The 10252-nt window shown below is 63.5% G+C and overlaps 1 protein-coding gene and 14 non-coding genes across 15 annotated transcripts; 14 read left to right on the top strand and 1 right to left on the bottom strand.

Moving 5' to 3' along the window:
* Window positions 1-228: 228 nt before the first annotated feature.
* On the top strand, window positions 229-347 carry LOC126646647 (5S ribosomal RNA). Its single transcript, XR_007630349.1, has one exon. It is a non-coding gene; the product is annotated as a 5S ribosomal RNA (ribosomal RNA).
* Window positions 348-574: 227 nt separating this feature from the next.
* Window positions 575-693, top strand: LOC126646658 (5S ribosomal RNA). Its single transcript, XR_007630359.1, has one exon. It is a non-coding gene; the product is annotated as a 5S ribosomal RNA (ribosomal RNA).
* Window positions 694-921: 228 nt separating this feature from the next.
* On the top strand, window positions 922-1040 carry LOC126646659 (5S ribosomal RNA). Its single transcript, XR_007630360.1, has one exon. It is a non-coding gene; the product is annotated as a 5S ribosomal RNA (ribosomal RNA).
* Window positions 1041-1269: 229 nt separating this feature from the next.
* Window positions 1270-1388, top strand: LOC126646657 (5S ribosomal RNA). Its single transcript, XR_007630358.1, has one exon. It is a non-coding gene; the product is annotated as a 5S ribosomal RNA (ribosomal RNA).
* A 229-nt stretch (window positions 1389-1617) lies between these two features.
* Window positions 1618-1736, top strand: LOC126646660 (5S ribosomal RNA). Its single transcript, XR_007630361.1, has one exon. It is a non-coding gene; the product is annotated as a 5S ribosomal RNA (ribosomal RNA).
* Window positions 1737-1964: 228 nt separating this feature from the next.
* LOC126646661 (5S ribosomal RNA) lies at window positions 1965-2083 on the top strand. The gene has a single exon (XR_007630362.1). It is a non-coding gene; the product is annotated as a 5S ribosomal RNA (ribosomal RNA).
* A 227-nt stretch (window positions 2084-2310) lies between these two features.
* Window positions 2311-2428, top strand: LOC126646655 (5S ribosomal RNA). The gene has a single exon (XR_007630357.1). It is a non-coding gene; the product is annotated as a 5S ribosomal RNA (ribosomal RNA).
* A 227-nt stretch (window positions 2429-2655) lies between these two features.
* On the top strand, window positions 2656-2774 carry LOC126646648 (5S ribosomal RNA). The gene has a single exon (XR_007630350.1). It is a non-coding gene; the product is annotated as a 5S ribosomal RNA (ribosomal RNA).
* Window positions 2775-3001: 227 nt separating this feature from the next.
* On the top strand, window positions 3002-3120 carry LOC126646649 (5S ribosomal RNA). The gene has a single exon (XR_007630351.1). It is a non-coding gene; the product is annotated as a 5S ribosomal RNA (ribosomal RNA).
* A 228-nt stretch (window positions 3121-3348) lies between these two features.
* On the top strand, window positions 3349-3467 carry LOC126646650 (5S ribosomal RNA). Its single transcript, XR_007630352.1, has one exon. It is a non-coding gene; the product is annotated as a 5S ribosomal RNA (ribosomal RNA).
* Window positions 3468-3695: 228 nt separating this feature from the next.
* On the top strand, window positions 3696-3814 carry LOC126646651 (5S ribosomal RNA). Its single transcript, XR_007630353.1, has one exon. It is a non-coding gene; the product is annotated as a 5S ribosomal RNA (ribosomal RNA).
* Window positions 3815-4042: 228 nt separating this feature from the next.
* LOC126646652 (5S ribosomal RNA) lies at window positions 4043-4161 on the top strand. The gene has a single exon (XR_007630354.1). It is a non-coding gene; the product is annotated as a 5S ribosomal RNA (ribosomal RNA).
* A 229-nt stretch (window positions 4162-4390) lies between these two features.
* On the top strand, window positions 4391-4509 carry LOC126646653 (5S ribosomal RNA). Its single transcript, XR_007630355.1, has one exon. It is a non-coding gene; the product is annotated as a 5S ribosomal RNA (ribosomal RNA).
* A 228-nt stretch (window positions 4510-4737) lies between these two features.
* Window positions 4738-4856, top strand: LOC126646654 (5S ribosomal RNA). Its single transcript, XR_007630356.1, has one exon. It is a non-coding gene; the product is annotated as a 5S ribosomal RNA (ribosomal RNA).
* Window positions 4857-5023: 167 nt separating this feature from the next.
* Window positions 5024-8223, bottom strand: AIRE (autoimmune regulator). Its single transcript, XM_050328116.1, has 12 exons — window positions 8083-8223; window positions 7810-7984; window positions 7555-7707; window positions 7380-7451; window positions 7164-7277; window positions 6927-7051; window positions 6700-6777; window positions 6294-6409; window positions 6013-6222; window positions 5828-5924; window positions 5510-5578; window positions 5024-5341 (listed from the first exon to the last, which is right to left on the bottom strand). The coding sequence occupies exons 1-12, from the start codon at window positions 8221-8223 to the stop codon at window positions 5261-5263; spliced, it is 1431 nt and encodes a 476-aa protein (XP_050184073.1). The 3' UTR covers window positions 5024-5260.
* Between the last annotated feature and the right edge of the window lie 2029 nt (window positions 8224-10252).

Consider the following 10252-nt stretch of genomic DNA (forward strand, 5'->3'; position numbering starts at 1 on the left):
TTGCCCCCGGTGTCAGGCAGTGATCTTTCTTTTGCCGTCGGGGCATTTGGGCAGGGCCAGGAGCCCTCAGGGCGGAGCGGCGTCTGGGGGTCAGCGCGTGGAGTCGAGGTCCGGGCTTAGGGGCGGGTATTGTGGGCGGCGGTGACCGCGGCGTGGTGGAGCAGTGGTTTTTGGGCGGACGGGAGCGCGTTGTGCGTGGTCAAGAGCGGCGCTGTGGGGCTGAGGGGTGCCTACGGCCATACCACCCTGAGAACGCCCGATCTCGTCTGATCTCGGAAGCTAAGCAGGGTCGGGCCCGGTTAGTACTTGGATGGGAGACCGCCTGGGAATACCGGGTGCTGTAGGCTTTTGCCCCCGGTGTCAGGCAGTGATCTTTCTTTTGCCGTCGGGGCATTTGGGCAGGGCCAGGAGCCCTCAGGGCGGAGCGGCGTCTGGGGGTCAGCGCGTGGGTCGAGGTCCGGGCTTAGGGCGGGTATTGTGGGCGGCGGTGACCGCGGCGTGGTGGAGCAGTGGTTTTTGGGCGGACGGGAGCGCGTTGTGCGTGGTCAAGAGCGGCGCTGTGGGGCTGAGGGGTGCCTACGGCCATACCACCCTGAGAACGCCCGATCTCGTCTGATCTCGGAAGCTAAGCAGGGTCGGGCCCGGTTAGTACTTGGATGGGAGACCGCCTGGGAATACCGGGTGCTGTAGGCTTTTGCCCCCGGTGTCAGGCAGTGATCTTTCTTTTGCCGTCGGGGCATTTGGGCAGGGCCAGGAGCCCTCAGGGCGGAGCGGCGTCTGGGGGTCAGCGCGTGGGTCGAGGTCCGGGCTTAGGGGCGAGGTATTGTGGGCGGCGGTGACCGCGGCGTGGTGGAGCAGTGGTTTTTGGGCGGACGGGAGCGCGTTGTGCGTGGTCAAGAGCGGCGCTGTGGGGCTGAGGGTGCCTACGGCCATACCACCCTGAGAACGCCCGATCTCGTCTGATCTCGGAAGCTAAGCAGGGTCGGGCCCGGTTAGTACTTGGATGGGAGACCGCCTGGGAATACCGGGTGCTGTAGGCTTTTGCCCCCGGTGTCAGGCAGTGATCTTTCTTTTGCCGTCGGGGCATTTGGGCAGGGCCAGGAGCCCTCAGGGCGGAGCGGCGTCTGGGGGTCAGCGCGTGGAGTCGAGGTCCGGGCTTAGGGGCGGGTATTGTGGGCGGCGGTGACCGCGGCGTGGTGGAGCAGTGGTTTTTGGGCGGACGGGAGCGCGTTGTGCGTGGTCAAGAGCGGCGCTGTGGGGCTGAGGGGTGCCTACGGCCATACCACCCTGAGACGCCCGATCTCGTCTGATCTCGGAAGCTAAGCAGGAGTCGGGCCCGGTTAGTACTTGGATGGGAGACCGCCTGGGAATACCGGGTGCTGTAGGCTTTTGCCCCCGGTGTCAGGCAGTGATCTTTCTTTTGCCGTCGGGGCATTTGGGCAGGGCCAGGAGCCCTCAGGGCGGAGGCGGCGTCTGGGGGTCAGCGCGTGGGTCGAGGTCCGGGCTTAGGGGCGGGTATTGTGGGCGGCGGTGACCGCGGCGTGGTGGAGCAGTGGTTTTTGGGCGGACGGGAGCGCGTTGTGCGTGGTCAAGAGCGGCGCTGTGGGGCTGAGGGGTGCCTACGGCCATACCACCCTGAGAACGCCCGATCTCGTCTGATCTCGGAAGCTAAGCAGGGTCGGGCCCGGTTAGTACTTGGATGGGAGACCGCCTGGGAATACCGGGTGCTGTAGGCTTTTGCCCCCGGTGTCAGGCAGTGATCTTTCTTTTGCCGTCGGGGCATTTGGGCAGGGCCAGGAGCCCTCAGGGCGGAGCGGCGTCTGGGGGTCAGCGCGTGGGTCGAGGTCCGGGCTTAGGGGCGGGTATTGTGGGCGGCGGTGACCGCGGCGTGGTGGAGCAGTGGTTTTTGGGCGGACGGGAGCGCGTTGTGCGTGGTCAAGAGCGGCGCTGTGGGGCTGAGGGGTGCCTACGGCCATACCACCCTGAGAACGCCCGATCTCGTCTGATCTCGGAAGCTAAGCAGGGTCGGGCCCGGTTAGTACTTGGATGGGAGACCGCCTGGGAATACCGGGTGCTGTAGGCTTTTGCCCCCGGTGTCAGGCAGTGATCTTTCTTTTGCCGTCGGGGCATTTGGGCAGGGCCAGGAGCCCTCAGGGCGGAGCGGCGTCTGGGGGTCAGCGCGTGGGTCGAGGTCCGGGCTTAGGGGCGGGTATTGTGGGCGGCGGTGACCGCGGCGTGGTGGAGCAGTGGTTTTTGGGCGGACGGGAGCGCGTTGTGCGTGGTCAAGAGCGGCGCTGTGGGGCTGAGGGTGCCTACGGCCATACCACCCTGAGACGCCCGATCTCGTCTGATCTCGGAAGCTAAGCAGGGTCGGGCCCGGTTAGTACTTGGATGGGAGACCGCCTGGGAATACCGGGTGCTGTAGGCTTTTGCCCCCGGTGTCAGGCAGTGATCTTTCTTTTGCCGTCGGGGCATTTGGGCAGGGCCAGGAGCCCTCAGGGCGGAGCGGCGTCTGGGGGTCAGCGCGTGGGTCGAGGTCCGGGCTTAGGGCGGGTATTGTGGGCGGCGGTGACCGCGGCGTGGTGGAGCAGTGGTTTTTGGGCGGACGGGAGCGCGTTGTGCGTGGTCAAGAGCGGCGCTGTGGGGCTGAGGGGTGCCTACGGCCATACCACCCTGAGAACGCCCGATCTCGTCTGATCTCGGAAGCTAAGCAGGGTCGGGCCCGGTTAGTACTTGGATGGGAGACCGCCTGGGAATACCGGGTGCTGTAGGCTTTTGCCCCCGGTGTCAGGCAGTGATCTTTCTTTTGCCGTCGGGGCATTTGGGCAGGGCCAGGAGCCCTCAGGGCGGAGCGGCGTCTGGGGGTCAGCGCGTGGAGTCGAGTCCGGGCTTAGGGGCGGGTATTGTGGGCGCGGTGACCGCGGCGTGGTGGAGCAGTGGTTTTTGGGCGGACGGGAGCGCGTTGTGCGTGGTCAAGAGCGGCGCTGTGGGGCTGAGGGGTGCCTACGGCCATACCACCCTGAGAACGCCCGATCTCGTCTGATCTCGGAAGCTAAGCAGGGTCGGGCCCGGTTAGTACTTGGATGGGAGACCGCCTGGGAATACCGGGTGCTGTAGGCTTTTGCCCCCGGTGTCAGGCAGTGATCTTTCTTTTGCCGTCGGGGCATTTGGGCAGGGCCAGGAGCCCTCAGGGCGGAGCGGCGTCTGGGGGTCAGCGCGTGGGTCGAGGTCCGGGCTTAGGGGCGGGTATTGTGGGCGGCGGTGACCGCGGCGTGGTGGAGCAGTGGTTTTTGGGCGGACGGGAGCGCGTTGTGCGTGGTCAAGAGCGGCGCTGTGGGGCTGAGGGGTGCCTACGGCCATACCACCCTGAGAACGCCCGATCTCGTCTGATCTCGGAAGCTAAGCAGGGTCGGGCCCGGTTAGTACTTGGATGGGAGACCGCCTGGGAATACCGGGTGCTGTAGGCTTTTGCCCCCGGTGTCAGGCAGTGATCTTTCTTTTGCCGTCGGGGCATTTGGGCAGGGCCAGGAGCCCTCAGGGCGGAGCGGCGTCTGGGGGTCAGCGCGTGGGTCGAGGTCCGGGCTTAGGGGCGGGTATTGTGGGCGGCGGTGACCGCGGCGTGGTGGAGCAGTGGTTTTTGGGCGGACGGGAGCGCGTTGTGCGTGGTCAAGAGCGGCGCTGTGGGGCTGAGGGGTGCCTACGGCCATACCACCCTGAGAACGCCCGATCTCGTCTGATCTCGGAAGCTAAGCAGGGTCGGGCCCGGTTAGTACTTGGATGGGAGACCGCCTGGGAATACCGGGTGCTGTAGGCTTTTGCCCCCGGTGTCAGGCAGTGATCTTTCTTTTGCCGTCGGGGCATTTGGGCAGGGCCAGGAGCCCTCAGGGCGGAGCGGCGTCTGGGGGTCAGCGCGTGGGTCGAGGTCCGGGCTTAGGGGCGGGTATTGTGGGCGGCGGTGACCGCGGCGTGGTGGAGCAGTGGTTTTTGGGCGGACGGGAGCGCGTTGTGCGTGGTCAAGAGCGGCGCTGTGGGGCTGAGGGGTGCCTACGGCCATACCACCCTGAGAACGCCCGATCTCGTCTGATCTCGGAAGCTAAGCAGGGTCGGGCCCGGTTAGTACTTGGATGGGAGACCGCCTGGGAATACCGGGTGCTGTAGGCTTTTGCCCCCCGGTGTCAGGCAGTGATCTTTCTTTTGCCGTCGGGGCATTTGGGCAGGGCCAGGAGCCCTGAGGGCGGAGCGGCGTCTGGGGGTCAGCGCGTGGGTCGAGGTCCGGGCTTAGGGGCGGGTATTGTGGGCGGCGGTGACCGCGGCGTGGTGGAGCAGTGGTTTTTGGGTGGACGGGAGCGCGTTGTGCGTGGTCAAGAGCGGCGCTGTGGGGCTGAGGGGTGCCTACGGCCATACCACCCTGAGAACGCCCGATCTCGTCTGATCTCGGAAGCTAAGCAGGGTCGGGCCCGGTTAGTACTTGGATGGGAGACCGCCTGGGAATACCGGGTGCTGTAGGCTTTTGCCCCCCGGTGTCAGGCAGTGATCTTTCTTTTGCCGTCGGGGCATTTGGGCAGGGCCAGGAGCCCTGAGGGCGGAGCGGCGTCTGGGGGTCAGCGCGTGGGTCGAGGTCCGGGCTAGGGGCGGGTATTGTGGGCGGTGGTGACTGCGACGTGGTGGAGCAGTGGTTTTTTGGTGGACGGGAGCACGTTGTGCGTGGTCAAGAGCGGCGCTGTGGGGCTGAGGGGTGCCTACGGCCATACCACCCTGAGAACGCCCGATCTTGTCTGATCTCGGAAGCTAAGCAGGGTCGGGCCCGGTTAGTACTTGGATGGGAGACCGCCTGGGAATACCGGGTGCTGTAGGCTTTTGTCATGTTGTGTTTTGTTTTCATGTTGCAGTATTTTTCCCTCACTCTTATTTTTGCTATTTTTTATAGCTGTTACTGTTGTTTCCTAACTGTTTTTTTTGCGAGTATTTTCTGGCTTTTTTGATTTTTTTAATTTTATTTTTCTATTCTAATATACTTCTTTGATATTGTTTCAATTGCTTTGTGTCATTTACACTGTGCCTGTGCTCTGTTGAGGGTCAGTGGCTGTTATCTGTCCTTAGGCCATGTCCATGTGCTTTGTGGTGTTCTGTGAGGCTCTGTGGTTTATGTTGTCAGGTTTCTGGAGGTGCCATGATGCCTGTGTTCCTCCTGTGGCACAGCTGCTCCAGGGGCTGCTCATGCTCTCCTGTGACGTTGGTGCTGCCACCTGGACAGTCAGCACTAGGCACGGAGCCCGTGTGTGTCTGCGAGGGGCCGTGCCATGCTCTGGAATGCCCACTGCAAGATCCCATCCCACGTGCCCTGCAGGACATCCCCAAGGGTTCATTTTCCCTTTCCATCCCACGTCCTGCTCCCCTGGGTTCTTCAGGCACCCCCCACCTGACCCACAGCCCAGAGTGGCCTGTGGGTCACACCAAAGACACGGTGCCCTTTGGATCGACTCTGCCTGTTGGTGTCCGACAGTCTCACCTCACCCAGGAGCGCATCAAGCTCATCCCGGCTCAGCACAGGGTCACTGCTGAGGGCTCCTTCCTCTGCCTGTGGGAGGAGAGATGTCCTGTCAGGTCCCTTGTCTGCCCTCAGCCCGCACTCCTTTTGGCCAGGGTTAATACCCAGGTTCAGTCCCCCACCTGGTGCAGCCTCAGCTCATGTTTCCCGAGCACAGCTTCACTACCTTGCCTCCACCTAGTGTTGGCCCATCCCTGTCCCAACCTGAAGCACCATTCCTGCCCCTCACCGCTCCCTGTACCCGCTCTCCCGGCGTTCCCTGGTGCTGGGTGTACCGACCTTGGTTGCCTGGGCCGGTTGGTCACTGGTTGCTGTGGTGGTGTCCAGGCTGCCTGTGTCCGGGGTGCCCGCGCAGGACATGCAGAGCAACAGCCCCCTACACCCTCAGGGGTGACACAGACCATGAGGGGAGACCCTCCAGGGGAGGAATTAAGGCTGGGATGTGGGGACTGATGAGGGCTCACCTGAGCTCCACACTGGAAGCAGGGCAGTGGCAGGGGGTGGGGATCCTGGTGAAGCACCGGCTACAGATGCTTCCATCAGCTCCACCCAGCCGGGTGTCACATCCCTCATGCCCTGGGATCTCGGGGGGTTGCTGCACAGCCACATCTGCCTCTGGCAGCCGGTCCGGCTCAGCCACACTCGTCACGCAGGAGCCACATTGCCACGTCCCACTGCACAGTAGGAGAGGGCAGTGAGAGACAGCAAGGGTGCTCTGGGGTCCCCATGGCACCCTGGGACTCACCTGGGGACACGGGGCAGCGGGGGCACCAGGCAGGTGAGGTGGAAGGCCCTGGGGCAGCCATCACAGCAGATAAGCTCACCGCCATCACCGCAGACTGCACACTCGTCCTCATTCTCCTGCCCCGGGAGAGTGGGCAGGAGATCACCACCACCGCCCAGCAGGGTGAAACCGTGGCTGTGGTAGTGTCTGTCGTCCCCCTCACCCCCTCCCCCTGCATCACTCATCCTGCACCAAACACACCAACGCCTTCAGGGTGTGAATTGCCTGTCTCTTGGAGGTTGTAACCTGGTGACCCACCCAGTAGTTGATCCCTGGATTTCCTGTGCTAGGCCAGGTCAGTGAACATGCCAGGGACACCCAAACAGTTCCTCTCGGGGGTGCAGCAGGTGCCATGCCCAGGGCTCACCTGGTGGGGCACAGGGTCCTGGCTGTACATGGTGGGCACTGGCAGCTGGCCCTGGGGGTGCAGCTGGGGTTCCCTGTTCTATGGGTGAGAAAAGAAAAGGGTTGGAAAGGCAGTGCTCGCACAGGGGGACACCCCCAGGCCATGGCCATGATGCCATGCAAGGACAACCCCCTGCCACAGCCTTGGTAGCTGCACAATGGGGGTTGAAAACAGGTGGGCATCTGTACACTTTGGGATGCTTTGGGCTGGGCAGGGGGCTTCAGGCTGTGGCTTCTGCTCCTGGTCCCTGGCTCATCGCAGGCAGCCTGGGCATATGGCTCATCCCCAGCTCTGCTGCCTGTCCTGGAGCTGCCTGCAAGAGGGGGCAGAGACAGCTCCAGCTTCCCCTCTTGTATGAGGGTGGCTCCTGAATGTGGGAGCTTAACTGGGCAGGAGGTGGCTGGGCTGAGCTGGGCTGCACCTACCTGGCTCCAGCACGTGTTTGATGAGGATGCCCTCGATGGCCCCACGGCTGCCGGGCACCTCACCACCCGCCACAGCCACTGCTCTCTGCACTGAGGCAGCCACTGCCTGGAGGGCTGCGGGTGAGGGGGGCTCAGTGGGGTGAGCAGCCCCTTGCCCACGGCTGTGGGCAAACAGGGTGCACAGGCAGATGCTGCCCTGGGGGGGTTGACACTCACCGCCGGCACGAGGGGTGCGGGGGATATCTGCGCCCTCCGGCTTCTTCACAGTCTTTGCCTTTGCCAGGGGCCCTGCAGCGTTTCAGGGTGGGCATCAGGGGCCACAGCACCCTGCTACACCTCGGGCATCCCCCAGCACCCCAGCCCATCTCCATCCCACTCTGGGTCTCCATACCAGGACTGGCAGCGTGCCGTGGCGAGGGCTGTGCCGCCCGGGCCTTGTCCCGCTCCTCGGGGGCTTTCCTCTTGCCTTGGGATCTGTGTGGGGCCGGTGCCGTGGGGCCGGGGGACGGACACCTGCCACGGCGCTGCCGACCCAGCTCTGCCTCTGGAAGAGGGACAGGGCCTGGGACAGGTGTGGCTAGCCCGGGGTGCCACCTCTGCCCACCGGCAGGGCCCGGGGTACCCGTCCCTCCTGACCTCCCAGTACCTCTGGGGAAGGCGCTGCGGACGGGCCGGAGCCGGGTGTAGCGCTCCAGGTTGTAGTCCTTGAAGAGCACGGCCCAAAAGTCGCGCAGGGCGGCGGCGTCACGGCCCAGCAGCCAGGTGAGCAGCGCGTGGAAGGCGCGCTGGGAGCCCTCCTGCTCCGCCCGGCTCAGCGTCTCCTGCCAGTCCCACCACGGCCCGCTGGCACGCGTCCCGGTGCTGCCAGCCGGCCCCGGCCCCCATGGCATGACTATCTCCTCCCACCCCGCCGCCTCACCTTGAAGATGTGCTCAGGGACCACGTCGTGGTCAGCCAGGCCGTGCAGCAGCGGGAACACGTCGTCCACCGCCATGGCAATCTCGGTGCGGTGCAGCTTCAGCAGGCGCCGCAGGTCCCCGTCGCCCCCCGGCCCTGCCATGCCGAGGGGAGGCTGCCGGAGGAGCCCCGCGGCCGCCCCGCCGCTCCCCTTTAATACCGCTCGGCCGCGGGCAGCACACACCAACCCGCGCTCCTGTGGCCACACTCATTTCTGTACGAGGCCGGTAACCTGAGCCGTCCCTCCCGCTCCGCTGTCCCTGAGGCGCGGCCGGGCCTGCCCCTCTGCCCCCTGTTCCCCCCAGCCGCGGGTGTGGGGTCAGGCTGCTCCCAGCGCCGGGCACCCACAGCCGGCGTGAGGGCAGCTCAGCTTTGCTGCCGCTGAAGGACACCCGGCCCCGCAGGAACCACGCGGGGGGGGCCGTGGAGAGGAGGTCCTAGGGGTGCTGGCACAGGGGCTCCCGCCTCTCGTCCCTGTGGTCAGCCAGGCGTCTGCCAAAATTTCTGGACTTTCCACAGCACCTGCCTCTCTCATCCAGAAACTGCAGGAGCATGTGGGAAGTAAAGGTGGAACGGCCCAACAGAAGAGACGTGATACAACAAAAGATAGTCAGGTCTTTGAGTTGGTCCTCCCCCCACACCCTTCCTCCCCTTCCCGCCGTCTCTGAAGGGCAATGCGGTTTGTCCCAAGATGGGAACACCCTGAGGGTGCTGCAGGAGAAACCGTCAGCCGTGCTTGCATAATTAATGCATTCCGGAGAGGGGGGAGCCGAGATGGGAGTAATTTTTGTGCAAACAAGGTGTGAAATGCTGCTGCAGGCTGAGCCAGCTGGTCTCCTGAGGTTGTAGGCAACTTCAGCGGGGCAGCAGGAAGCGCTGACTCACAAAGGAACTCCGCAAAAGGTTGTTGGGGTACCATTCAAGCAAACAGGCTGCCAGAGCCATGGCAGCGCCATGAGCAAGCCCCGAGAATGTCTGGGCAGGTGCTGCCTGCAGCTCTGTCCTCACCCCCTCCCCAAAACTGGGCAATAAAGTGATTTCACTGGATATCTGCAGCTGTCAAAAACTTGGAGCCAGGGGGAAACTGTCTCCTTGAAAGCATCTGGCATAGGGAAGTTTGGGGGCCTGGCTGCTCTGTACCATGTGGCCAGCAAAGAGAAAGCTCCTACCCCAATTTCCAAACGTTTGGATTTCCCCAGGATCAATTTCCAACCTCCCTCCCTCTGGAGGTGTGTTCCTGCTGCCCAGCAGGCTCTGGCAGGGCTGCTGTGGCTGTGCAGAGCTGTACCCACCCCACCCCAGCTGGCTCCCCCTGGGAACAGCACAGCCCAACCTCAGCGGGACCAGAGAGGGTATGAGAGTGGACTCTGTGAGGCAGGGCCAGGCAATATGGGGAGGAACTTGGATTAGTAAGTCTTAAGAGACGGGAGCAGCATGTACTGGCTCCAAAGCCATGCCAGGAGGAAGCATCTGCTGTCCAGAAACTCGGGAAGAATAACAAGACAACACCCTCCACAAGAGCAGGAAATACCCTCGAGTGTGTCTGGTTAATGAATTAACATGTTTGCCCAGGAAACGCTCGCTGCAGCTCCTTCCAGCATTCAGGGGGACTCTTCCCATGGAGGCAGCGGGAGCAGTGGGATGGGGGTCAGGCAGGTGTCGTGCTGGGTTCCTGTGCCCCACACCAGGATTTCGGTGCCCAGCTCTTTGCCACTGCCGTGCCATGTGTCTCTCCTCCAGGAGACAGTGTGGGTGTCAGGTGAAGCAGGAGGTTCATCTCCCCTCCTGGAGCTCCAGTGGAGCTCCACAGGTGCTGAGCACAAGCACACTCATGACACAGCTTCACGTGTCCTCTCCACCCTTCCCGGGAAAACTTTTTCCCCCAGAGTGCCACAATTTGTCCTTGTCACCCCATGTTAAGCTGTCTGGCAGCTCTAGGACAAGGTTCTGGCACTTCCCCTTCCCTGTGCCCATCCACCTCCTTCGTGAGCAGGCCCTGCACTGCCCAGCACTCCATGAGCGGTGTGCCCACAGTGCTGGGCTTGGACTTGTTTAAATTCCAGCTTTGTGACTCTTTCTGTGCTGAGTCACAGACATTGTTTTCCACATCCAGCCTGCTCAGTAGTGCCATG

Source organism: Myiozetetes cayanensis, unplaced genomic scaffold, assembly GCF_022539395.1.
Source record: "Myiozetetes cayanensis isolate MyiCay16 unplaced genomic scaffold, myiCay2020 scf36, whole genome shotgun sequence".
Taxonomy (NCBI): domain Eukaryota; kingdom Metazoa; phylum Chordata; class Aves; order Passeriformes; family Tyrannidae; genus Myiozetetes; species Myiozetetes cayanensis.

Excerpts from the sequence above, each read along its gene's own strand:
- AIRE (XM_050328116.1), bottom strand. The coding sequence starts at position 8,223 with ATGGCAGGGCCGGGGGGCGACGGGGACCTGCGGCGCCTGCTGAAGCTG. Across the intron at positions 6,778-6,926 it reads AGCCCAAAGCATCCCAAAGT|AACAGGGAACCCCAGCTGCA; the intron begins GTACAGATGCCC and ends TCTCACCCATAG. Across the intron at positions 5,342-5,509 it reads TTGATGCGCTCCTGGGTGAG|GGCACGTGGGATGGGATCTT; the intron begins GTGAGACTGTCG and ends GATGTCCTGCAG.